Source organism: Bos grunniens, chromosome 19 (genome assembly GCF_055505025.1).
Source record: "Bos grunniens cultivar Pamir isolate PY7600 chromosome 19, Bosgru_T2T1.0, whole genome shotgun sequence".
Taxonomy (NCBI): Eukaryota; Metazoa; Chordata; class Mammalia; order Artiodactyla; family Bovidae; genus Bos; species Bos grunniens.
In genome coordinates this window covers 6,215,860-6,241,844 of record NC_141183.1, presented here as the reverse complement: position 1 = coordinate 6,241,844, position 25,985 = coordinate 6,215,860, and the positions used below count along the sequence as shown (strand labels likewise).

Genomic DNA, 25,985 nt, shown 5'->3' with positions numbered 1-25,985 from the left:
AGGGAAACAAACTCGAGCGTCCTGGGGGAGACCCAGTGCTCCACGGTAAGGCAGAAAGGTCACCTCCTCAGGCCCCGAAGAACAGCTCCTCCCTCTAGGGCCCATCGCACCGTACGGCACTTATTACAGCAGCTTTCTGAGTCTCCCTGCTGCGGATTATCCACTTCCTGAAGAGGGCTGGGTCCCCCGCTCTCTTTCCTGGGTCCAGAGCTGTGCTTTTCACTAAGAGCACTCACTGGACACCCTGAGCTGCTTCTCAAAGCCAAGCCTACGTCATGGGTCTCATGTCCTAGGGGCGCCAGGGCTCCAGGTTCACCACCTGAATGGCTTCTTCCAAACTACCAGGATGGGGCGGGTGAAACGCCTCGCCCAGCCCAGTGAAGGGGACGGCTCCTTCCCCGACAGACACCTGGCTCAAGAACGCAGACGTCCAACCTTGTCTCAGACCCCTTTCTTTCTTATCAGTGCCAGGCTGATTTTTGTTTGCTTTTTTTTTTTGGCTGCACCACGCGACATCAGGATCTCAGTGCACCCTCTGCAGTGGGAGCTCGGAGTCTTAACCCCTGGACCTACAGGGACGTCCCGGCAGTCTGCTTTAATGCTTATCCAATAACAAAACCGTTTTGTTCTTTTCTACCTCTGTGGGAGGGATTCACTGGGTCCCCAGGAGGTTTTCTCTTTAACGGCGCCCCCCTCCCCAGCAGGGTTTGTGCGTTTGCTGGGGAGCCCAGCTTACCGTGGGTGGAGGGGAGCCCAGCTTACCGTGGGTGGAGGGGAGCCTCTTCCGATGAGCGGCACATTCTCGTAGCGTGGGTTCCCGCCGAACAGCGCGGCTTGGTTCCTGTGGGGCCGAGGGGCGAGGAGCGCTCAGGGCGGGGACACAGGTGTGTGCCCGGACTTCTGCAGGAGGGTCCCGGGGGTTTGGGTTTGCGTAAGGGAGATAGAATTGGACCACAGACAGAGGGGAGGGAGAAGCAGCAGGGAGCGGGTGATAGGGCCAGGGGAGACGCGGCTTCTCAGGCCTTCGAGCTGCCCTGCAGGCTTGAGGCAAAACACTGACACCTGCAGCGGCTCTTCCTCGAGCAGATGCTCTCGGGGTGGGTGGGGGGGGCCCCACTCAGGCGTCCCAGCTGCGGCCAGGGGCTCAGCTGGCTTCAGATGCCTTCCTCCCCCTCCCTGGCCCCCTGGACCCAAACATGCCCCCGCCTGCAGATCCAGCTCCCCCAAGGCCAGGAAAAGCGCCACAGCCCCAGCCCGGCATGTTGGGGGGAGGCCCCGGGAGCCCCGCCGTACATGTACTCCGAGACGGGGGCATTGGAGATGGTCTGGGCTGGGTGCAGGCTGCCCTGGCTGCCCAGGCCGCTGCTGTAGCTACAGAAGCTGCGAAGCTGCCCCCGAGGTGGGTTGTGGGTGGCGATGCGCCGGGCCTGGGGGTTGAAGGGGTCGTCGTCATCAATGTCGTCATAGTCCCTGTCCCTAGGATGACACGCAGGACACGGCCGTGAGGGGCAGGGGAGGGGCGCCAGGCAGTGGGGTCCCGGCCCACTTCCCAATCTTTCCTCCCAGGACTCCCCCTCTGGCTGCAGGTGTCTCCTTGAGGTTCTCTGAAAGTATGGTCTTCAGCCCCGCCTTATACATATTACTCTGCTCCATTCCCAACTGCACACCCACCTCCTCCAGGCAGCCCACCCTGCTGACCACCTGCACGCTGATCCTCCCTACCCTGCCTCCTTTTCTGATTACTCTCGAGACACTGAAATGCTATCTTGTCTGTCTCCTCCATGAGACTATAGATGCCCTGGTATCAGTGCTACAATCTGTTCCTTCCGGCATTCTGGGGGCACCCCTCCCAGCAGCAGCATCACCCCGCAAAGTCCTGCAGAGGAACAGGGGACAAGCTAAGGAGGCCAGCCTGTGGCACGATGCCCTCATCATCCTTGGCCCTGCTCTGGCCCCCTCCAACCTCCTTCTGGGGTCCTGCCTGGACTTTCAGGGACGCTGCCTCAGAAATCCAGCCAGCCTGTTGGGGCTGAATGCCCGGTCCCCTTGCTGCCCCTCCCCACCCCAGGTTATCAGTTCTCAGCTCAGCCAGAGAGCAGAGCCTCCCGCCCCCTTCCCCAGGAAGCCCACCTGGTGGCACAGTGCTTCCAAGCCCCTGGCCCCAGGCAGATCATGATGGAAAAGGCCAGGGCGGCCAGGAGGGAGAAGAGGCCGAGGTACAGCAGGCCCTCGAGGCCGTCGTAGCAGATGCCGGCGAGGGCGTCCAGATAGTCCTGGAGGAGGAAGAGGGGCACGTAGCTGCAGGGGGAGAGCGGCACTGCCGGGGGTCCCAGCTGGTCTCTGGAAGCCCCTCTCTCCCAGCCTGGACCTGGGATCACCTCCCCTCCCCCATCCCAGGCACAGTGTACACCCACGAAGAGTCCATGTTCAGGACCCCGACACGACAGGGCGCTTCTTGGTTCTCTCTCGACGCGTTTGCTGACAAACTGCGTGCTGGGCTTGGAACAGGACAGATGATGAGCTTGCGGGTGGGGGAGCCGGAGGGCAGAGGACATTTAATCTGAGGCCAGGACAGCAGGGAAGCAGAGCGAGCCTGTAGCCTCTGAGGCAAAGGGGCCAGGCTCGGCGTGTTCAGGGAGGAGGCAGAGGTCAGCTGAGGACATGCGAGATGGCACCAGCTCTTGCTGGACCTCGCATGGCAGGCGAGGAGGAGCTTGAATGTAACGCAAGGTGATGGGAAGGCACGGGCGGGTTTGGGGACGGAAGGCTGTGATCCAATTCGGTTTTTAAAAGGCTGCTCTGGCTGCCGTATATTAAAGGTAAGGGGGTGGGAGAAAGTGGGGACCGGTTAGGAGGCCACGGCTGTCACCCAGGGGAGCAGGGCGGTGCTTGGACCAAGGCGGGGGCTGCGGGGGGGACAGAAGTGGATGGAGCAGGGTAGATCCGAGGGTACAGTGGTGAGCACTTGCTGAGGGATGGGGTGTGGAGGTAGGGGAGGAAGGGTACTGGGGCCACCCCCTGTTCTCAGCTCTCAAGTCAGGCTGCCAGGGTTGGAAACCCACGGCCTTGACTCGACAGCTCTGGAATCTTCCGTAAGCTACTTTATAGATAAAGATATATACATCTGTCCATCTATATGTCTACCTATCCATCCATCTATATTCACACACAAATTGCTATCTATAACATTTCTCATGAAATATCAGGTATTTCTTAGTTTAACAGTGAGGACTAAATGATACATCAGATATACGGTGTATAGAACAAGGTGGAAGACAGGGACTCAGTAAATTGCAGCCGTGATCATTATCATGACTGTTCGCCCAAAATCCATGTGGGATGTGAGAGCTTGTCAACATACACTGGCTTCCTGCTTTGGAGGAGAGGAGGGGCTCACATGCATCCCTGCATGGATGCCTGACATTGCAGATTCCTAGAGATGACCCTGGCAATGAGAGTGGGGTGTCCACTTGCAACACAGGAACTGGATGGGTTGACCAGATGGCTGGGGGTCTGTGCACTAGGGAACAGCCTTCCTCATGTAGCTCAGGGTGCCCCGAAGCAGATCCAACTCTCCGTACCCCCACCCCCTGGTACCTTTCTCTGCGTCTCCCCGTCTCAGCTCCTGGAGAGAATCTAGAAGCCAGGCACTCTTCCACCCCATTCCCTGAGTCAGGCAATTACTCTCCCAGCCTCTGCTGGCTTCTCCCTGGGACGATGTGGCCTGCTGGGGTGCCCCCCCCCACCGCCCTCCGCCTGCCCCCCAGGGCCACCCCGCACCTTGTGCAGCCCCCGGCAGTCCAACAAGGCGGTCAGCTGGTGGAGGCCGGACTCGGACGAGTTCAGCAGGAGCTGGATTCCAAGCAGATCTTTCTGAAGCAGGAAGAGGTGGACATGCAGACAGACCGAGAGGCAGAGAGTGAACGTGGGCAGCAGGGAGGGTTGGGGATAAACCCGCAGACGGCAGCTTCGGCAGAGAGGCCTTTAAAGCCACAGCAAGGGGCTAGATGCACAGGGAGGGGACACGCTTTCTTTCCCCGGCCCGGGTCCCCAGGGGAGGGCCGGCTGCCTCACCTCTGCGGTGGGGAAGCGGGGCACGGCGAACTGCAGCAGTCCTGCTACCTGGATCTGCATGGCGGTCAGCGAGCGCTGGAAGACGGTCAGGGCCTGCGCCGGGAGAGACCACAGCCCCGCGTGAGGTTTACTCCCAGGAGCCCCCCGCTGCCTCTTCCCCTGCAGCCCCCCGATCGTCTGCAGCAGCAGTCACATCCCTGATCGGGGACGGGCCTTCCTGCTGGCAGGTCTTCCCCTCAGCCCTCAGCCTTCCCTAGAGCCGCCCCGTCCACCTGCTTCCTGCTACTCCAAGTGTCCTGCTGGGACAGCCTGGTCGGGGAGCTTGTGAGAAATGTAGAATCTGGGGCCCGCCCCAGACTTAAGCACAACCTCTGCATGGAAACCAGCACCTAGGGTGATGGAGCTGACCCAGAGGCCCCTGCAGAGGACCCCAGAGAAGCAAAGAACAGCCAGGCACCTCCACCTTACAGGTCAGTGCTACGGCTGACCACGTGGGGGCGCTGGGGGCAGGGTGAGGGCTGGACCGGGGGAGCCGTACCTGCTGGAAGGGGCTGCTTGCGCTCTGACTGCAGTACAGGTAGTATTGGGTCACCTCTGCAAGGAAAAGACACTGGAGTCAGGTAGGAGCTCACACGTGACCCGCGCTCATCCATCCTCCGTGGCCAGGCCCGTCCCTGAGTTCCCGAAGGAGACAGCTTCTAAGACCTGGCCCATTGGTTCGGCTGGTCCTGAAGGACCGTGATGGGGCAGCTCTGGGTGACTACAGGGCTGAAAGGGAAAGAAGGGCACCGCCTGGGGCCTCCCTGGCTCAGACGGCAACGAATCTCTCTGCAACGTGCAAAGTCTCTCCTGCAACGTGGGAGACACCTTGGTCGGGAAGACGCCCCGGAGGAGGGAATGGCTACCCACACCAATATTCCTGCCTGGAGAATCCCATGGACAGAGGAGTCTGGAGGGCTACAGGGTCCCAAAGAATCGGACACGACTGAGCAACTAACGCTTTCACTTTTTTTCAGGGGCACAGTCTGGCTGACTGCGGGCCTGGACTGAGCATCCCAGGCGGCTCTGACAACAGCAGCTGAGATCCTTACCGGGGCGGACCTGGCCCTCTGTGATGTTTAGGATGAAGGTGTCTGGAGCCGCACAGAAGTCGCTGGTGCCCTGAGCCAGGGAGAAACAGAGAGGGTGGAGGAAAGTCACACACTCCAAGGAGTTCAGGCACGGGGACCCCGCGGCTCAGACTCAGCTGGGCAAGAACCATCAATGGCCAGCTTCCCTGGGCTTCCCTGGGTCCTGGCTTTGCCCCTGCCTGGCTCTCTTAACTTTAGAGACAAGGGCTTAGCCTGGGTCTCAGCGTCTTCATCAATCGCACAGGAGAGAGATGCTCTTCACCTAATAAATCAATCCACGCAGCGTACTCAGAAAAGTGACGGCAGACAGACAGCATGCACTCTGCTCTTACCTCTGATTTCTGAATGCCTCTCCTGGGAGGGACCTGGGTGAGGCACGGGGGTGCTACAGGACACATTTTGGAGAGTTATTTGCACCACGGCCTGGTTTGCCTATCTCTATTTTATTCTTTGTCTTGCTGTTACCAAGTCCGCCCCGACTCCGGGGGGTGTCCATCTATGAAGCCTGCCCCAGGATGTCTTCCTAAAGAGTTACAGAGGTGCTAAATCCCTCTCTGAGCTTTTGGGTCCAGGTCTTGTCATGATAAGATGGGAGGTCAACAAGAGCACAGGGCTGAGAGGGACACGGGCTGCAGGCTCTGCTGTGGCCACACCGGGGGACCCAGACCCTGCCGCCTGGCCCGGCCTGGCTGGGGGACCACCGAGGGCCCCGGGGGCCAAGCCGCGGCAGGTCCGGGCCCTCGAAGAGGCGGCTGCAAGGACGCCACCCTCTGAGCCAGGCCCTCCACAGGTCTGGCCTGGGGGGTGCAGCGGGCACTGGGTAGAGGGGCGCTCCCCCCTTTCAGGTCACCCCGTGACCCTCCCAGAAAGGGAATAAATGTGTAGGAAACCAATGGACTGGTGGGAAAGGTTGAAGGCAAAAGGAGAAGAGGGCGGCAGAGGGTGGGACGGTTGGATAGCATCACCGACTCAATGGACGTGAACTTGGGCAAACTCTGGTAGTTGGTGAGGGACAGGGAGGCCTGGTGTGCTGCAGTCCATGGGGTTGCAGAGTCAGACACGACTGAGCGACTGAACAATAACTGATGGACACTGACCACATGCCTCCCAGGGGTCCACCAACCCATCTCGCCCTCATCAACAAGCCTTCGCAGAAAGTGCCGCTCTTCTGCCCATCCTACAGGAGGAAACGAGGCCTGGGGAACTTCAGGAATGCTCCTGGGGTTCCCTGCCGGGGAAGGGGAGTGCTCAGTGGCCAGAGCACCTGGGTGACCCTCCCCTCCAGCCTCTCCCAGAGGCCACTTCTCCCCGCTCCTTCTCCTTGGCGCTGTCTCTCCTCTCTGCCCCTCACTCCTGCCTAACACTCCGGACTGTACAGCGGGGTGGTCGAGCAGGCGGGGCTCAGTTCCCTGGCTCCCATCTGCCTCCTCATCACGTTCTTTTTAAAAAATATTCATTTGACTGTGTGGGGTGTCTCAGTTGTGGCTTGCGGGATCTTTAGTTGGGGCTCGGTAACTCGAAGTTGCGGTGTGTGGGTTCTAGTTCCCTGACCAGGGACGGAACCCAGGTCCCCTGCACCGGGAGCTCGGAGTCTCAGCCACTGGACCACCAGGGAAGCCCCTGGCACGTTCTTGGGGGGCAGTGCTCCTTCCTGGAGACCCTTTCTGGGGGGACAGGGGAGGGAGAGGGTGAGGCCCCAGTGTTGGCGCTCTGCCCCACAGCTCTCAAAAACAAAAACAAGAGCAGCCCCAGAAAAACAGGCTGCGCGGGCAGGGGCAGTGGCCGCACAAAAGCTCCCCACAACAGCCTCGGAGGGCCTGGCTCCTTCTGCCCCACTTCCTATTAACATGCAGCAGGAGCCGCAGCCCCGTCAAAGGCCCATTCACTGCCTCACCCTTGGCCTCTCTCACACAAGGGCCTGATTAATCGAATTAGGGAGATGGCCTTTCTCTGCAGCTCCCTGGCTGCCCGGGGGGCCCTCGGCTGGGAGCTGCAGTCGCCTCTGGTCGCTGTGAACACAGAAGCCTGGTGAGAGGGAGGAGACCCTGCTGGGAAGGAGCTGGCTCTTGAAGGGGTGCCCATGGTGGCCAGCTGGAGGCGCCCGGGGGAGGGCCCGCTGTGTGCAAGCTTCCCTGTGCCCACTCTTGTCCCCGGAGAAGCGGCTCTCTGCCAGGCAGCTGTGCGTGTGGCCTCGGCCAGCAGCCACCCTCCCTGGACCCTGTTCAGCCCGCCAAGCTCCAGATGACATCAGGATGCGTTTGACTGTGACCTGGGCCCTCCCGGTGGCTCAGATGGTAAAGAATCCGCCTGCAATGAGGGAGACCTGGATTCAATCCCTGGGTTGGGAAGAGCCCCTGGAGAAGGGAATGGCTACCCACTCCAGTATTCTGGCCTGGAGAATCCCATGGACAGAGGAACCTGGCAGGCTACACAGTCCATGGGGTTGCAAAGAGTCGGACACGACTGAGAGACTTTCACTTGGGCCCTCCTACTCTGCTCTTCTCTGTACCTGGAGGGGCCCCAGCCCTGGGGACATAGGCTCCTGCTGCCCAGGGCTCCCTCCGCGGTCCCAAGTGGACACTGTGTGATGTGGGGAGGGGGGACAAAGCAGGAGAGGCCCACCTCCTCCCCCTTCCGGACAAGCTCTGCCCAGAGCTACTCAGACAAGCAGCACCAGGGTCCATGCACTCTGGGGGCATCGTGGAGGCCCACCGGCCAAGGCCAGGGTCACCAGCCGGCCCCCGTCACTGCGCCAGGCATGCGTTTGGGTAAAGGAGTTCCTGTGTGAGCCCTCCCCTCTTTTTTTTTCTCCTGGATCGAAAGGGCAGAATGGATGCAGGTCACAAGTTTGCTCTGTGGCTCTTAAGTGAGCTAAGGGGTTCTCTGAAATCCCCATAAATCTGCCCCTCTGTCACACACACACACACACACAGAGACACGCAGCCTGTACCACCACTGTGTCGATCCACATGGGGCTGTGATGATCTGCCTATGAGCTGAAACTTAAGAGGAAACGTCCCGTTCTTCTGGTTCCTGCATCTCCAGACACGCACGCCCCTGAGAGCCACGTAGCCGAACGTTGAATGAATGAATGAACGCCGTGCACACAGCTCCTCTGGAGTGCTCAGTCCACCAGAGACCAAGCGTACCTGCCTAGCTGGCTTCCCGCCCACACTCCTGACACCTTGCGTGTGTGTCTGTTTTTTGTTGTTTTTTTTTTTCACATTTCAAGGTACCACAAAGGGAAACACAAATCGGACGGTCTGTGTGAGTCCAAGTGCAGTGGATGGGAGGCCACCTTCTGCTTTCTGGACGCTGGGGAGGAGTGCGCGCTGAAGCCCGAGGGTGCTTCCAGAATGGGGTTCAAGCCCTGCCCAGCCCCACCAGCTGGGCTCAGCTCTTCACATCCAGAAGAGGCACCTGGTCCCCCGTGCCCGGCCGCACAGGCTGTGGCAGGTGGGTAAAGGATCAGGCTTCAGGCCTCTTATCTTGCTCTGCCCTCAAACGGCTCATGACCCTGGGGCAAGCCTCTTCCTTTCCCAGGGCCTGTGTCCCCATCAAAAGGGATGGGCCAAGCCCCTTTAGTTCCCAGACTCTCGGATTCTTGGTTAGGGACTGAGACCAGAAGCTGGCCCTGCCATGGGGACGCTGGGCGGCACACATCGACACACCACCAGACTGAAGACCACCCGGGCGGACCACCGGCACCCTCATGGCCCCCAACTCACCACGGCCGCGGCAGCGTCAGCAGCCAGCGATGTCCAGCTGAAGAGCAGGGCCAGCACCCCGCAGCAGAGCATCCTAGAGGAGAAGCAGCCACCAGTGGGGTCCCGGCAGAGGCTGGCAGGTGGGGGTCCCTTGGTGGCTGCCCACCCCCCAGCCTTCGGGACCCTTCCTCTTGGCTACGACCTTGTTCCCCTGGCCCTCTAGACTCCCTTGGCGGCCCCAAGGGCAGCCCCAGCCTGAGCCCTAACTGCTGGCAGAGGGATATGGACCGATGCCCGGGGCACAGGTCCCCAAGGGAAGAGATAGCAGCAAGGGCGTGAGCTGAGCGGCTCTAACGGCTCAGCTGCGGAACAGTCAGGCCCTGGAGGCAAGCAAGGGCTGGGAGCGGGGAAAGCCCACCCCTGGCTTGGTGTCCAGACGGCAGGATGGTGGCTGCCGCCCCCACCCGGCCCCGGGCCGGCTGCTGAGAAGGGGGGAGGGAGGCGGCATCAGGCTGCCCCTGCTGCCCACACGCCCCCGGCCCCCCAGGCCCTCATCCCTCTGGACGGCGGCACCGTCACTCCCCACGCTTGGCCAGCTCTTCCCCCAGACCCAGAGGCAGGCTACTCACGAGGCCAGGAGGCACCTGGAGCGCTTGGCCAGACCCAGGCAGGCCAGGAGGCAGAGGACCAGGTCCAAGACGAACAGCAGGAGGTAGGAGAGCCACCTGGGCGGGGCGGGAGGGGCAGTCAGGGAAGAGCTGCCCACCGGGGCCCCTGGCCCGTTGGACTGTTCACAGGACAAACTGCCCATAGCCCGCGGCTAAGCTGATGAGCCCGGGGGCCAGCCCTGCCCCGGACAGCACGAAGCCAGTGTGTGTGGTGGACAGCCCTTGGGGCTCCGGAGGCTGCATCCCGGCCTGTGCTTGGACAAAGGAGTCACCCTCCCTCCCCCGGCTGAGTGTCTGAACCAGCACTGTCTCCTAGAACTTTCTGCAGTGATGGACACGGACCACCTACACACTGACCACTCTCTGTGGCTGCCTATGTGTGGCTGAGAACGTGGCCGATACAACCGAGGAAACGAATTTCTCCTTTCATTTACTTTTTCTTCTTTTTTTCAGAATTGAAGTATAGTTGCTATACAATATTATGTAAGTTACAGGTGTACTATGTATTAATTTTTTTGAAAGTCGCTCAGTCGCGTCTGACTCTTTGCGATCCCATGGACTATTCAGTCCATGGAGTTCTCCAGGCCAGAATACTGGAGTGGGTAGCTGTTCCCTTCTCCAGGGGATCTTCTCAACCCAGGGATTGAACCCAGGTCTCCCACATTGCAGATGGATTCTTTACCAGCTGAGCCACAAGGGAAGCCCTAAAATACTGGAGTGGGTAGCCTATTCCTTCTCCAGGGTACAACATATGACTCACAATTTTTAAAGCTTATACTCCATCTATAGTTACTATAAAAATATTGGCTATACTCCTCATGTTGTACAATATATATCTTTTATCTTATTTTTTTAATTTAACTTGTACTTTATATGGGAGTGTAGCTGATTTACAATGATGTGATAGTTTCTGGTGTACAGTAAAGTAATTCATATATACACATACATGCATCTACCCTCTCGTTTCCTTTTTTTTGGCTGTGGGCCATGCGGGATCTTCCTCAACCAGGGATTGAACCCGCACCCCCTGCAGCAAACGTGGAGTCCGAACCACTGGACGCCAGGGAAGCTCCTCATAGCCTTTGTTCCATCAGCCACTCGTGACCAGTGGCCACGCCATGGACAGAGCAGGTCTAAACCATCTCTGGGAGGCATGTATTTGGACCCTGGTTCCTATTGCTTCTAGAAGGCACACACAGAGTCAGCCCAGGCGAGGTCTGACAGATCTATGCCACGGATCGTAGCTATGATGGATCATAGCCACGGATCTAAGAGAGCTAAGAGGCCCGCATCTTTAACGATGGCGCCCCGCAATGAAGAGTAGCTCCCGTTCTTCACAAAGAGAGGAAAGTCCAAGCCCAGCAAGGAAGACCCAGTGCAGGCAAAAATTAAATAGATAAAAAGAACCTTGGGGCCATCGAGCGCTGGAATCCCATTCTACAGATTGGAAAACCAAGGTCAGGGGGAAAAGAGGCTGGCCCAGGGATTCCAGACTCTCCGAGTCTTCCCACAAGAGATAGGGCCAGCCACTTGGAGCCCCTCAAAATCCTGGCTTCCCATTTCACAGCTGAAGTTTTCTTGTTGCCCTTCTCTCTCCTACTCGGCACACTGACAGGAAATCGAGGTAGGACTGAGTCGAAGCTCCACGATCACGAAGCTCTAAGATTATGTTTCAGCCTGCTCGGCATCCCCGCCTCCTCGCGTTATAAAAGTTTCCTGGAAACAGCTCTGCAAGGCGGATGCGCTTCCCTAGAGGAGCTGGCTGCTGACATGGGGATGAGTTTCTAAGCAAGAACTCGGCTCTCCCAGGAGCCACGCGGGCCCCTGCGGCCACGGCTCCTCCCACATCCGGCGTGGATGCGCTGGCTCTGTTACACCCTTTCGAAACCTCTGGAGAGCAGTCTCTGGGTTTTTAATTGCCTCTAACACGTAGCCGGGACTTGTATAAAAGTATTAAGAAGAATTTGCTCAGCTGAGTGGCTGGGCTCCAGCACCATCCGGAAAGCAAAGGTGGGGAGGCTGGTCCCAAGGAGACCCGGGCCCTGGGGCTGGTGAGCTCATGAAGAATAAAACGAGGCTTTTGTGCCAGGGCGGCTCATTCGAGAGGAGGAAACAAATGGCAGATGAGGGGAAGGGACAGAACGTCAGCAGCGCTCCGGAGCCACAGGTGCCCACCGTGAAGCAGCCCTGAGCGAGGGGAAGAATTTGGGGACGAGGTTCCAGGAGGCCCTCTCTATCACCCTCACTGAGACAGACACTGTACAGCTAGCACCACCTTACCCCAAGGTTTTATAAAATCATCTGAAAAAGTAAGCCCTTTTGATGCTTATGTTCTGGCTTATTTTACCAAGGTCATTCTCAAAATGCCCAAATTAAGCCCTTCAGTATACAAGGCTTCCAAGGTATACTTCTTCTCAGTGATAAAGAATCCACCTGCCAATGCAGGAGAGGCAAGAGCCTGTGTGAGTCCCTTCTGGATGACTTTTTTTGGTCTTAATTGTACTTTCTGGTATGAGAGTTTGGTCCAGACTCACTGGGTACAGTCCCTACCCAAACCTGGAGTCAGACATTTTTCCAAGGGAGCCTGGTTCCTTTCAGGGCTGCCCCGGTGATACAGTGGTAAAGAATCTGCCTGCCAAGCAGGGGACCCGGGTTCGATCTCTGGGTCGGGAAGATTCCCTGGAGAAGGAAATGGCACCCCACTCCAGGATTCTTGCCTGGGAAACTCCATGGAGAGAGGAGCCTGGCGGGCTATAGGCCATGGGGTGGCAAAGAGTCGGACACGACAGAGCACACACGCAGTGCAGTGCTCACACACGGACCAGGCTAGGTCCATTCAGGGAGAGCGGCAGGGTCGAAACGGACACCACTTTCCACAATAAAAAGGTTTTGGAGGCTCAGGCAGTGACTGTCCCTCGTGTCATGGGACTAATCAGATGCCACTGTTTGGAGTCAGAGGTCACAGCTAGTCCTTAGAGTCAGCAGTTTCCTTTCGGTTACTTGGGACACACGAGCCAAAAAAAACACAAGAGAATAAAAATCTGGGTGACGTCTGGGAGGGCGGGGGCTGGATGGGCAGGCAGGGGAGGGACGCAGAGCACTGTCCAGAACTGGGGGCCTCCTGAGCTCCCTCTGGTCAAGGCCTGGCCATCTCTTACCCCAGGGAACGGAGAGCCCTGGATGGGGAGGTCCAGAGGCCACCAGGGGCATGTTCTCTGGGTCAGTGTTAGCTCAGCCTGGAGTGGGGCTTTCTCAGAAAGCGGAAGTGAATTCAGAGTAAATTGTGCAGCGTTGTGGTGGAGACTGTGACCTTTGCCGGTGGCTTGAAGCAGAGGCAAGAAACTGGGGAGGGCGAGGGGCATCCAAAGGACAGATGTTTGCTCCCAGGGCTCCTGCATCCCCCGCGCCCCTGAGCCAGGCGCTCTGCCCTGATGCACAAGGATGTGTATGCCGTGCGTGCGCGTCACCCCTCCGCTGGGAGCCCCCTAAATCTGGACTCCGCCGCCTTTCTTGGTTGTTCCCAGAGTGACCTTCCCCAGACCCTCCGTGCGGACGGAGGGCAGCCGATCCCCACTCAGCTGGCCTGTGTCCACTGCCTTCACCTGGGATGGGGTTCGGGTGATGGGGAGGCAGGGGAGATGTAAACGAAACCCCAAAGGTCTGAGGACGCAGGAGTGAGTCTGCATACCTGATATGGCAAAGGTGGGGTGGTTCCCTGCAGCCCCTGTCGCTCCGCTTTTGGGCATCTCTGAGGCTGGGGGCATCTCTGAGCTTGCTAAGCAGTTGCCATCGGGCAACTCTGTGCTGCCAAAGGCGCTGCCATGCCCCCGACCCCTCGCTCCTCGGGGGCTGGGTCTGCAGGTGCAAGGAGCCCTGGCCCCTCAATCCGAGAAGGCGAGGAACCCGTAAACCAGCTGCACTTCACTCAGCCCTGAGGATGCTGGTCCTGGAAGAGCTCCTGCTATGCGCTGGGTGGGTGGCCAGGTGGAGCCTGAGATCTTGGCTCGTCACCGTCCCTCCGGGGGGCTCAGTGCCTGCGTGTACAGGTTGGCTGCACTCCCTGCCTCCACAAGCTCTCGTGTCCTCTGATTTCAGACAGTGGCTTAGTGAGCCCTTCCGGGGGCACTTCCCTGCTGGAGCCCAAGATGCTGACTCTGCTGAAGGGAGCTGGGGTGCCCCTCCCGGGGGCCCTTACCTGTAGTACTCCACAGAGCTGGTCTGGTTGGCCAGTTCGGTCAGTTCCTCGGTGACCTCCGTCCACACGGGCACCCCTGCTATCTGGGCGATGATGCTGCCCGCCGTCTGCTGTAAGAACTTCAGCGTCTGGAGGTAATCGCCCCGGGTGGCGAAGATCTCACCCAGGCGGGCGAGGTGCTGCTCCAGGTCCACCTTCATCTTCTGGGTGGTTCCCGACACCTGTGGAGGGGCGGAGCTTGAGAGTCTGACCTTGGTGGGGAGGAAGCTGGAGTGGGTACACGGCCTGATTCAAACTGGAGGGGAAGAACTTGGCCTTCAATGAGTGCTCCACAGGTACCGCCAGTCCTGAAGTCATGAGGCTGCGGTCCAGGTGGAGAATGGATGGCAGAGCCTCCCCTACCCACCCAGCCCAAGGGTCCCTCCATCAGGGGCACAGGCCCGATCTAGTCCTAACCAGGACCCGGCCTCCGAGACCCAGTGCCTTCCTAGGAAGACAGACCCAGATGGGGAAAGAAACAAGAGAAGCCATTTTTCTTCCTTGAAGATTCTCTTCCAAGTTTAAACATTTTGGACGATGAATTCTTGTTGAGGGTGAGGAATAAAACGTTTAAACCAAAGAAGCCCTCCGTTGCTACCTGACCTTTGGTTCCCACAATAGGCTTTCTCAGCATCTCACAAGAGAAAGGCTTTGTTGTACAGCGAGCGACAGCTCACAGTGTCCTGAACCCGAGTTCGTAACAATGGGACTTTGAAATGATACAGGCAGATCTGATGCTGCCGGGACACGCACGTGACAGGAGGAGGAAACCGGTGCCTTCTCTGTGCTCACCACCCGCCTGGGCCCCCACGTCTGCCCTGCGTGGAGTTGAGCAGACCTTGAAGGAAGCATCTCTCTGCTCAGAAGTAGAGAGGAAGGTCAATGGCGGTGACTGTCCTGGGCTTGCAAACAAAGACCACAAGGATTGGAAAGATGCTTCTCAACAGCCCAGATATAGGGTCCTGGCAGGGCCCTGAGACCCAGCCAAAGAATTCCAAGCACCTTCCCCCCAATCCTGCTCTGAGCCTGGGTGTTGGCAAGAGGGGAGGAAGGGCTTGGTGGCTCTGAAACTGTCACGTTTCACCAACAAGCACAACTGGCTGGAAACGGGGAGCGTGTGCTAATCGTCCAGGCAGCCTTCAGCTCCCCAGGTCTGCAAGGAAGAGGAAAATGACTCAGAGCGGGAATTCCCTGGAGGTCCAGTGGTCAGGGCCCTGCACTTTCACTGCTGAGGGCATGGGTTCAACCCCTGATTGGGGAACTAAGATCCTGCAAGCTCTGCGGTGGGGCCAAAAAAACAAACAACAAAACAAAAGGACCCAGAAGAATGTTTAGAAACTTCCCAGGGTGAGAGCTGCACGGAGAGACGATTAGACCTCACTCCTGGCAGCAAACGCTATTTCTGGGCGTTAGAGGGGCTGGACAGCAACTCCAGGGCCTTTCACATCTGTGCTGTGCTGGGAGTTCCTGGTTCCACAAAAGAGAATGGCCGCCTTTGTTGCATTTTGCTTCTTCCAGCGTCAGCAGCTTATTCCCTTTTCTGGCCTGCTCCTGGTCCTTACAACCTGGTTAACAGCTACGAGATGCCAAAGTGCAGAGATGCCGGGCACACGCGTTAGTAAATCCAGCAGCTGACCCTCACCCGGATCAGCGCTCCTTTTCAGTTCAGTAAGGTCACCGGACAAGCGCTCTGCAGCCACTGATCCAAAGGCAGTCTTCATAAACGTTAATGCCGGCAGCAAAACCCGCTCTGCGTGATGTTTCCATGTTCCTCTATGAAGCCTAACTCACTTTAGACCACAAGGCTGTTAAAAATGCTCTGTAAACTTTTCCTGTAAGATCACTTCTTTCCCCTTCCGTAGCTCTAAAATGTTTCACTTCTCTACTTCTTAAATTCCTCCTTGGAAAAAAAAAAAAACAACGCATACACACACAAGCCAGCAAACATCTGCCAGGCCTTCTTTTCCTCCTGATGTCTTCCCACAGGAAACCAAACAAAACAGAAAAAAATTAAAATTACAGCGCTGACCCACTTACATCTACCCCTTCCCCATTCTGCCCCCAGTCCTTAGAGGTTCATCCCAGAGCTCCCAGAAGGGAGACAGGGGTGGGGGACACTCAGAGATGGCACAGGCGCTCCCACGGGGAAGAGACACTCTTCAGATCAAGGGGGCTGGCTCAGCTCCCCAAGTTGGGGCGAAATCAGGGGCAAGCTAGCAGGTGGAGGAAGCTGTTACCCTGGAGGATGGAGCAGGCATTCTCCAGCTGCGGACCCTGAACCAGTGGCCTCGCATCATCAGCTGGGAACCAATTCTCAATGCAGATTCTCAGCGGAGAGTCTGGGGAGGGGGGAGGGCCCGCCATCTGTGTCTGTCAAGCCCTCCAGGGGATTCTGATTCAAGCTCAAGTTGGAAAATCTCTGACTGAGAGGAAGCTCCTTTTCAGAGAAGGAGGTGAAGGGGTGGAGCCTAGGCAGGCTGGGGGCAGGGCCCGCATCTCAGAGCCTGGAGGGGAAGGGCTGAGACCAGACCCCTGGGCTCCAGTATTGGGTTCTGAAATGTGCCAGCTCCCCACCCTGGGGCAGCCATAGCACCTCCCTGTGCTCAGTTCCTTCACCCAAACGCATGCCCACAGGCTGGCTGCCAGCTCAAACCCGAGCCAGCTGAGCTCCCAGAGCGGTAGAGTCCCGGGCCGCGGTTTTAAGCTGAGATCCCAGTGGGCTTCCCTGATGGTAATGAAGTGCTATGCAGGATACCCAGGAGATGAGGGTTCGATCCCTGGGTCAGGAAGATACCCTGGAGGAGGGCATGTCAACCCACTCCAGTATTCTTGCCTGAAGAATCCCATGGACAGAGGAACCTGGTGGGCTGGAGTCCACAGGGTCACAAAGAATCAGACACGACTGAGTGACTGAGCAGCAATGGGTTAGAGGCATGCCAGGTGCCCTGGGTGAGGTCCAGATGGGGTCACTGCATCCAGAGAAAGGATCCACCCAAGGCATCCCTAGCGACCCTTTCTGACCCCCCAAATCAGTATGTGCGGCTGACTCAGGACCCTGCTGCCAGCCGTGGCGCAGGGCTCCCTCAGGCTGGGAGGGTGCACATCTGGGGCTCCTGCTCCAGCAAGGGGAGCCTGGCAGGGCCCACCTTGCTCTGGCCCAGGTCTGAGTTGCCTGACCTGTCTCTCCTGAGTACCCCACCCCCAGCCCCCATCAAAGCTCCCACTCTTCCAAGGTAATGACAGAATACATATTATTACAGTAATTATAATAATAGCATCATTAGCATAGCTCCCCCACCAACACTTGGAGAGTTCTTTGCAGATAACCAGGCATTTTCACAGGCATCATCTCATCAGCCGTCACTCATCTGATATTTGGCCTTCACCTCTCAGATCTGGGGGCCCGCTAAGATCTGCTGTCTCCACGGAGCCTTGGGACTAGGGGTCCTGGGAGCCCACCCCAAGGGCAAAACCAGCCCTGGAGGCCCAGCACAGGGGGCTGCCTCTCCAGGCAGTGTCCCCGGCCCTGGGGCACTCTCGGCATGGGGCGAGGGGCCCAGCCTGGAGGTCCCGGTCCCAGCTCATCTCTGGGCGATAAAGACATGAAGAATTTGAGTTTTCCCATCAGGATGGCTCAGGGACTTTCTTCCTCGGTCCCTGGGGGAGCCACAGGCCATTCTTCCCATGGTCACAGGTCAGACAGTGAAGGGCATGGCTCCGGGGCTTCCCCAGAGATTCTCCTTTGGAGGGTGAGTTCTTCCCCCCGGGGTTCTGGTGCTGGTGGGTGAAGCCTCTTCCACACCGGGGCAGAAGTGAGGGTGGGGGCCCCAGGGAGTGAGCCCCGCCCCAGGCCAGGGCGTGCCTAGGGCCCCCTGTGCTGGTCAGCCTGCGTTCGGCCCGCCAGCTTCTCCACCCCACCGCACTCTTGGCCTGTTACAGCTGCCCCAGCCCAGGGTCCAGACAGCTAGCTCCTGGTCCCCAGGGATGGGTCCCAGCAGACACAAGGAATGGGGCAGGAGAGTAGGGCCCCTGGTCTGGCCTGTGGCCCTTGGCTTCCCAGAAGGACTTTATCTGAGGCCAAAGCCAGGGCAGCCAGCAGCCAGCCACCCCAGCCGAGGGCCAGCACAGCTGTCTCTTTAAGGGAGCTTGTCCCGGGAGGGCTGGGGGATTAAGGCCTTAGCGGAGCTTAAGGGAGGGGGGTGCGATGGGGTCGAGTCCCTCCTCCAGAATCCTCTTCCAGCAGCACTGGGATGAAGTCCACACGCTCCAGTCGGGGTCAGATTGTGTGGCTCAGGCCGCCGGACACAGTCGGCCATTGGCTGAGGTCACCCCTCTGCTGGGGACCTGGCCCAGGGTGGATGTAGAGCGGCTGGCGTTTCTGAAAACTGCTCCAGAGTCTGGCTCCTGGGACACTGGGGCTGCTGGGAAATCAGCTGGAGAGACCTGGTGCGTGAACGTGACGCAAGGGGGCCAAGGGCTGTGTTTTCGGAAGACCCTGCCTCCCCGCCCAGAGGCTCACAAGTGGACCTCTGCCTTGTGCTAAAAATCCCACCTCTCCTCCGGCATGTCCTTCACCCTGAGCCCCCAGCTGCAGTCACGGCGCCTGGAAAGCAGAGCCCGGAGCGCACTGTGCTGGCCTTGAGGGCTCTGCACTTGGTTTTGAAGCGTGTTCCCCTTGACGTCTCCTGGACCCGACCCACAGCGCTCTGTACTCAGCGCTGAGAGTGAACACAGAAAACACCGTGGGGGGCTTCCCTGGGGGCTCAGTGGGAACGGGGCCGCCTGCCGAGGCCGGGGACGCGGTCGCGCAGTCCCTCGATCCCTGGGTTGGGAAGACCCCACATGCTGCAGAGCAAGTAAGCCGGAGCGTCACAACCGCTGAGCTGGCCCTCCAGGGCCCGGGAGCTGTAGCTACTGAACAAAGCCCGTGGGCCCTGGAGTCCATGCTCTGCAACCAGCAAAGACACCGCAAGAGAGAAACCCACTCACAGCAGCTGGAGGAAAGCCCGTGCAGCAACAAAGACCCAGCGCAGCCAAAAATAAATAAGCAGATAAAAACCACTGTGTGTGTGTCGGGGGGCCGGGGCTGATCTACATTCAAGAACCTCTTGGGCACAGGTCTCCTAAAGGTGGGTAGGATTCGATCCCGCGCCCCCAGGCCCCATCCGCCTTTCTCCTTGGTTCCTCACCCCCACCCCTGCCTGGGGAGCAGAAATGGCCTGTTTGCTCCTGGCGGGATCAAGTGGCAGCCCCAAGGGGCGTCCAACCCCCTTGGAGCCGAGCTGGCCAGATCTGACCGGGGCGTCTGTGGGGACCAGGCTGACCTCGCGGGCCGCGCCTGGCTGCCAGGACCTTACCAGCACATCGATCCCGGAGAAGGTGTGGTTGGCGTTGTCCAGGGCATAGAGCAGCTGGTACACCCCGTCGTTGGCCTCGCTGTTTCCATAGAAACCCACGCCCACCGCAGCGCTGTGGGCGAGACCCCAAAGTTAGAGGCGACCCCGGAGGAGATGGTTTTTTCCAGGACACCATTTTTTAGTGCCGTTTTAACTGCGCAGTGAACGTGAATGGAAAGTATATGGAAGTCCCCGTGGTCCGGCCCCTCACTCACACAGACTCCCTGACGTCCACAGCCCCCACCAGAACGGAACGACTGTGACAACGGATGAACCTATGAGGACAAGCCACTGTCACCAAGTCCGCAGTTGGCGTTTGGGTCACTCCTGGTGCCGTAGAGTCTCATGTGTTTGAACAGAAGTATAAGGACATGTGTTTGCCATTATAGCATCACACGGGGTGGTTCCACGGCCCTCAAAATCCTCTGTGCTCTACCTTCTAATCCTCCCCTACCCCCAAACCCTGGCAACCATTCACGTGTTCACCGTTCCCATAAGTTCTGCCTTTTCCAAAACGTCATATGCTTGGAATCATACAGTATGCAGCCTTTTCATACGCATTTAAGGTTCCTCCATGTCCTTTCGTGGCTTGATAGCTCATTTTTCTTTGAGAGCTGAATAATAACCCATTGTTTGAATGAAAACAGTTTAGCCGTTCACCTCCCGAAGGGCATCTTGGTTGCTTTTACTGGTGTTGTTCAGTCGCCAAGTCATGTCCGACTCTCTGCAACCCCGTGGACTGCAGCACGCCAGGCTTCCCCGTCCTTCACTATCTCCCAGAGTTTGCTCAGATTCATATCCACTGAGTTGGTGATGCCATCCAACCATCTCATCCTCTGCTGCCCTCTTCTCCTGCCCTCAGTTTTTCCCAGCATCACTAGGTCTTGGCAATTATGATGCAAGAGGCTCTAAGCATCCATTAGAGCGGGTGTTTGACTTCAACTGAGGGACTCTTTCCTGGGGGTAGGGGAGAAGGGGTGGTTTAAACTTCTGGCAAGTGTGCTGGCCAGGAGATGAGGGAAAGGCTCTGGGCCAGTGGGCCCTGGCCTGACCGACTAGTCTTACAGCACGTTTTGTTTAGCCCAAGGGAAAACACTCCCGTTCTCTATCCTGGGGCTCCAAAGGGTGGAAGATTTTGCTGGCTGGGCCCCAGGGATTCTGATGCTGGCAACAAGTCAGGGAGGGGCTCAGGAATCCGTATCTTTCAGGCTCCCCAGGGGACTCTGACACACATGGCTATGGGACCACTGAAGTCTCGTGAAATCACACCTGCCTCTCCGAAATCCTCTTAGCGTTGGGGACTCCCCTCCGTTCTCTATCCTTTCCCCGCCCCCCACCCCCTCCAACGCTGCCCATCCTACTGAAAAGTTCTGGCTTCTAGAAAGTCCTACTCCTTGCCTCTCTTTCTGGTGGCGCACAGGCATAGCTGCCCTGCAGCAGGCGGGATCTCCCTGGATCAGGGATGGAACCCATCTCCCCCGCGTCGGTAGGCGGATTCTTTACTACTGGAACACCAGGGATCCAGAAAGTCCCTTCTTAAAACCACACACCCACTGATTTCTGGCTGTCCTCAGGGTCAGCCTGGAACAAGCCTCCAATTCTGCAAGATGACCTGCTGGACATCTGAATGGGGCTCTGTATCACCCTCCTCATCACTCTTCCAGTCAAGCGTGTCCTCCAGACCCTGGTCGACATCTGGTTCAACTCATCTGGTCGGTTGGTGCTCTGAGTGGCGCTCCCAAGCCCAGGCGGTCCCTCCAGCTCCGAGCTTGGGGCTAATGCCCCAGGGGCCTGCCTCCCTGCCACTGACCCTGTGGTCCACAAACACCCCTGGATTTCTCCCCAAGGACCGCTGCGAAGCCCAGGTGCTCCTCCTTGCTCTAGTGCTGTACTGACTTTTATTTTGTTTTAACCAAAGGCAGAACTCTAAATCCATCTCCGTGAAATTTCATCTGGTTGGTTTTGGTCCAACATTCCAGCCTGAGCAAATCATCTCGAATCTTGCTTCTGTCACAGATTGTATTTTATCTGACTCACACCACTGGGGGTCCTCCGAAGCGTCATCCAACAGCCTCCTTGAGTTTTCATCCGCAACACTGGTTTCGGGGGTGGGGGTGAAGCTACATGTGTTTACACTTATCCTTTTTCTTTGAAAGAGACAGGACCTGCGAAGGAACCCCCTGGGAGGCTGTTACGGAATCCTCCTTCCAGGGAGCCCTTGGCCACTAATTCAGTGTCTCAGGAAATGGTCCACGGCCCGCAGGGCACAATCACCTGGAGGGGAAGGGGGGCGGTCCACGCTGCACCCATTGTTATCAGTGTGGTCTGCAATGTGCACTTTGAAACACGGTTCCCATCTGCTTCGTGGGTCTGACACACGCATGCACCCGTGCTATACTTTGGTGAACCAGCGCGTAAATCGATACTCTGCATTCACCCAGAACTGTTCACCCAGCTTTGAACCCCCTTAACGGCACTAGCCCGGCGTCAGAGCTCGAGACCGCTCCCTCCTCATCCCCCCAGCCTCACTCTGGATCCTTCCCCGTCCTGCTCTCGTTGACTCGCTTTCCTGCCTTTCTCCCTCAACTCACTCCGACCTGGCTCTGATCTCCAGAGACTGTTGACTTCCACTGCACTCACCCCAGATCCCTCCGCCCTGCAGCCCCACACTGCGGGCAGGACAGACGGTGGCCATGATCTAACGGAGAGAAGACAGCCCTGGGGGGCTGTGAGCTGCCGGGGACGAGCCCCCAGGCATCCTCATGGCCCAGGCTCACTGGACCGTGTCTGCCTCCCCCGTCCGGAGACAGTGGGTCAAATCCAGCAGGACCATCCCCCAGAGTGCTTCAGGTGGGCCTGAGGCTTTGGGGAAAATCTCTGTAGATACAAAAACAAGGAAAAACAACTCCTGGGACTTCCCTCGTGGTCCAGGAGCTGGGACTCCGTGCTCCCAGTGCAGGAGGCCCAGGTTCGATCCCTGGTCAGGGAACTAGACCCCACATGCCTCAGCTAAAAACTAGTGGAGCCAAATAAATAAATGAAAATTTTTTTTTAAAAAAAGAAAGAAAACACGAAAAATACAACTCATGAGAAAACAAGGCCCGCGTGTGTGGGGTCACTTCTTGAGCAGTAGCTTGACTCTGACACAAAGTCAGAGATTCTCACTATTGGAGCAGAGAAGACCTGGCTGAGGGTGCTAAGAGCTATTGATCTTGTAGAAGGTGGAATTGATCTGGGCTGGAGTCAGACTCTGATTGCAGATCCAGGGCGGCAGCTGGGAGGGGATGGGATGCAGAGAGCGGAGTTGCCACCGGTCAACTGCCCAGGGAGCTCCCTGCTGGGCTGGAGAGGCTCACACCAGGGGTGGCGGCCTGGGATGCTAGGGAGCTTCCCATAACCACCCGGGATATCTGATTCCCACCACTTGGCGAGGAAGCGGACAGCATGCACCCCAGAGACAGGCTCTCCCACCCAGGTTCCCGGAGCTCAGGCACGACCACGTGGGCAGACAGCTGATGAGCCACCCAGGGTCTGTTATGATGGGGTGGGGCTGGAGGTGGAAGGTGAGGAAGGGGTGTCCTGGTCAAGGGGCTGACCAGGGGCGAGACCCAGATGGTCAGGGCCACTTTTCGTCCGCTGTGTCCACCTCCCACCTCCGTGCCCCCGCCTGGCCCAGAGCAGACGGACACTCACCAGCAGATGAGCGCAGCCACCACGGCCGTCCAGGTGACGCAGCAGGAGCGGGGGCGCTTGGTCTGCACCGCGTCGTCCTGCCGGCAGCAACACACGCAGACCAGGTAGGCTGCGAGGAGGACGAGGTTCAGGCCCAAGCCGACGGCAGCCACCAGCCCCAGGAACAGCAGCGACTGAGGAGGGAGAGGCCGGGCGTCAGCGCTGGGTCCCGGGGGGTGCGGGGAAGGGCCCCGAGCTCAGCGGGGCTGCGGAAACCGCGACTGAGCTGTACATCCGACGCCCTCCTCCCAGGACTGACGCTCCCACTCTGTATAAAGCGCCCTGCCCTCGGGCACCAGGAGTTGGGGGGAGATGGAGCTCAGGTGTGGGAGGGGGCAGAGGACCCCAGACAAGAGGAGGCAGGAGGCGTGGCTCGAGGCTGGCCCCCCATCTGGGGCATGCATACCTGGATAAAGGTAAGGACCAGACCCTGCCTAATGGATGCTCTGAGTCACTCAAGAGACAAGAAGGAATTGTCCCCAGACCCTGAGGTCTGGGGGCGATGCTTGGTATGACCGAGGGAGACAAGGGGAAAGACGTCCACACACCGGAGCATCCGAGGCCTCCTGAGGAGGCAGGGGCTTGGGCGGGGTGTCTCAGAAGCTGAGCGGGGGCCTGGGGCAGACGTCCTGGCGTATGCCCCCTCTGAGTCTCGCTTTAGGAGTTGGAGTCCCTTCCCAACCAGAGGCTAACTCCATGCGGGGGGAGTGGGAGATGTCAGGAGATGTGCCTGTGGAGGTCCCTTCTACCGCACCCCGAAAGGGACAGCGACCCCCAGATGCCAAGGGTGGCAGCCAAGCCCAGAATCCTGAACGGGAGAAGACGCTGTCTCAGGCCCACCGAACACCTCAGGGTCCTACAAAGGGGGCTGCTGTCGGCCAGGAGGCCCGGAGCCCCCTACTCCTTGCCCTCCAGTCTCCTGACTCAGCCAGATGGACACCAGATGGCCCCAGGGCTGGACCTGGCTCTAAGTCAGGTTCCTGAGCCGACGGCCTCATCCTGCTGCATACGTGCCCCCGCGTCGCTCCCAGCTGGGAATCTCCAGCACTCCAGTCTGGGCTGTCGCGGTGAGGAGATGGGCAGATTGGGGGAGACACTGGGATCCTTCCGGTCTGAGGAGGAGACAGGTCTCAGGCTGGAGCGTGCACACACCTGGAGGCTGAGGCCTGCATTCTGAGGTCATCTTGGCAGGAAGGGGCGGAGCCTCAAAAGGGAGAAGGGGCACCTGCTCTGCTGGTCACCTGGACCGACAGGCTCCCGAGCATCACAGACAAATGGCCATAGTGATGGGGACAGCCCAGAAGTGGACAGGGGAGACGGCCCACTTGGATGTGGGACAGGTGGCTGTGACAAAGCGTGGCTCTCACCTCCACCTGGCGTAAATGCATCACAGACACTGCCAGGAACCTGCCCTGCCACCCTCCCGACTCAGCAGCATGGAGGGCGAGCCCTCCTCCTCCAGGCAGTTGGGAAGGCCCAGTGGACCTGAATACATGCGTCCCCCTGCAGAAGTCCTCCTGGGGTGGCAGGGGCAGGGGCCCCTGAGCCTGGACCATTAGGCTTGTCCCATGCACGGAGCCGGGAGGCTGGCCTCGGGAGGCTGTGGGAAGGACCGCCCCTGCCGGGCCCCTGGTGGCTCAGACTGTAAAGAACCCGCCTGCAGTGCAGAGACCGGGGCTCGATCTCAGGGTCAGGAAGATCCCCCAGAGGAGGAAATGTCTACACACTCCAGTATTCTTGCCTGGAGAATTCCATGGACAGAAGAGCCTGGCGGACTACAGTCCACAGGGTCGCAGAAGAACTGGATGCAACTGGCAACTGACACTGCTGGCCCCCAGCACAAGCCCCCAGGCAAGCCGCTTGCTCACTGGAGGCCCTATGGCCCCGGGCCATGGGGAAGAAGGTCAAGGACAGACACGGGTTTCAGCTCAGTTCAGTTGCTCAGTCGTGTCCAACTTTTTGTGACCCCATGAACTGCAGCATGCCAGGCCTCCCTGTCCATCACCAACTCTTGGAGTTTGCTCAAACTCATGTCCATTGAGTCGCTGATGCCATCCCACCATCTCATCCTCTGCTGTCCCCTCCTCCTACCTTCAATTTTTCCCAGCATCAGGGTCTATTCAATGAGTCAGTTCTTCACATCAGTGGCCAAAGGACTGGAGTTTCAGCTTCAGCATCAGCCCTTCCAATGAATATTTAGGACTGATCTCCTTTAGGATGGACTGATTGGATCTCCTTGCTGTCCAAGGGACTCTCAGGAGTCTTTTCCAACACCACAGTTCAAAAGCATCGGTTCTTCGGTGCTCAGCTTTCTTTATAGTCCAACTGTCACATTCATGCATGACCACTGGAAAAACTATAGCTTTGACTAGATGGACCTTTGTTGGCGAAGTAACGTCTCTGCTTTTTAATATGCTCTCTAGCTTGGTCATAGCTTTTCTTCAAAGGAGCAAGCGTCTTTTAATTTCACGGCTACAGTCACCATCTGCAGTGATTTTGGAGCCCAAGAAAATACAGAGGTTCAGAGCCTTGTTGTTCAAAGTGGAGTTCACCAACACTGCAGCACTGACCTCTTCTGAGATGCAGAATGCACCATCTCCAGCTCCACCCTGGCCCCAGTGAATCAGAAGTGCGCCAAGAGATGACCGGCGGGGCTGTATCCCGTTCAAGTCTGGGAAGCACCGAGTAGTGTCCACAGACTTTCTCGAACTGCTTACGACAGCCGACCCTTTCCTTCAGACTCACTTAGCAGAGCACCGATATACAGAGCGTCCCCTGAATGAGGGGTGGATGTAAATGCCACGCTTTGTCCTGGCCACCCCCTTGCAGGCCCGGGGTCCCTCTGCTAGAGCCCAGGATCCCCATCACAAGTTCCAGACTGCTATGCAGTGTGCAAACCCCTCGAGCCGGCAACCCTTCTCCTTCCCCTGGCAGAAAGGAGGGCCTGTGTCCCCGCCGCCCCCCTACAACTGTTCACCGCAGCCTAACACTGCAGTAAGAGTCAAGCATCGGAAGCAACCCAAATGCTGACCAACAAGAGACCT

General features: G+C 58.3%; 1 protein-coding gene across 4 annotated transcripts in view; it reads right to left on the bottom strand.

The window, feature by feature from the left end:
- Positions 1-25,985, bottom strand: part of TTYH2 (tweety family member 2) — a 35,611-nt gene that overhangs the window by 4,122 nt on the left and 5,504 nt on the right. The window contains exons 2-13 of one of the 4 annotated variants that reach the window (XM_086355965.1): positions 22,903-23,075; positions 19,171-19,282; positions 13,775-13,995; positions 9,541-9,636; positions 8,933-9,005; positions 5,166-5,235; positions 4,613-4,668; positions 4,075-4,167; positions 3,781-3,873; positions 2,131-2,273; positions 1,294-1,476; positions 737-841 (exon numbers count right to left, since the gene is read on the bottom strand). In XM_086355965.1, coding sequence (XP_086212091.1) covers positions 737-841; positions 1,294-1,476; positions 2,131-2,273; positions 3,781-3,873; positions 4,075-4,167; positions 4,613-4,668; positions 5,166-5,235; positions 8,933-9,005; positions 9,541-9,636; positions 13,775-13,995; positions 19,171-19,282; positions 22,903-23,075 — 1,418 coding nt within the window. Of the gene's footprint in view, positions 1-736; positions 842-1,293; positions 1,477-2,130; positions 2,274-3,188; positions 3,446-3,780; positions 3,874-4,074; positions 4,168-4,612; positions 4,669-5,165; positions 5,236-8,009; positions 8,652-8,932; positions 9,006-9,540; positions 9,637-13,774; positions 13,996-19,170; positions 19,283-22,902; positions 23,076-25,985 lie in introns of those variants that run through there. The other 3 variants (XM_086355966.1, XM_086355967.1, XM_086355968.1) reach the window with 3 other exon arrangements.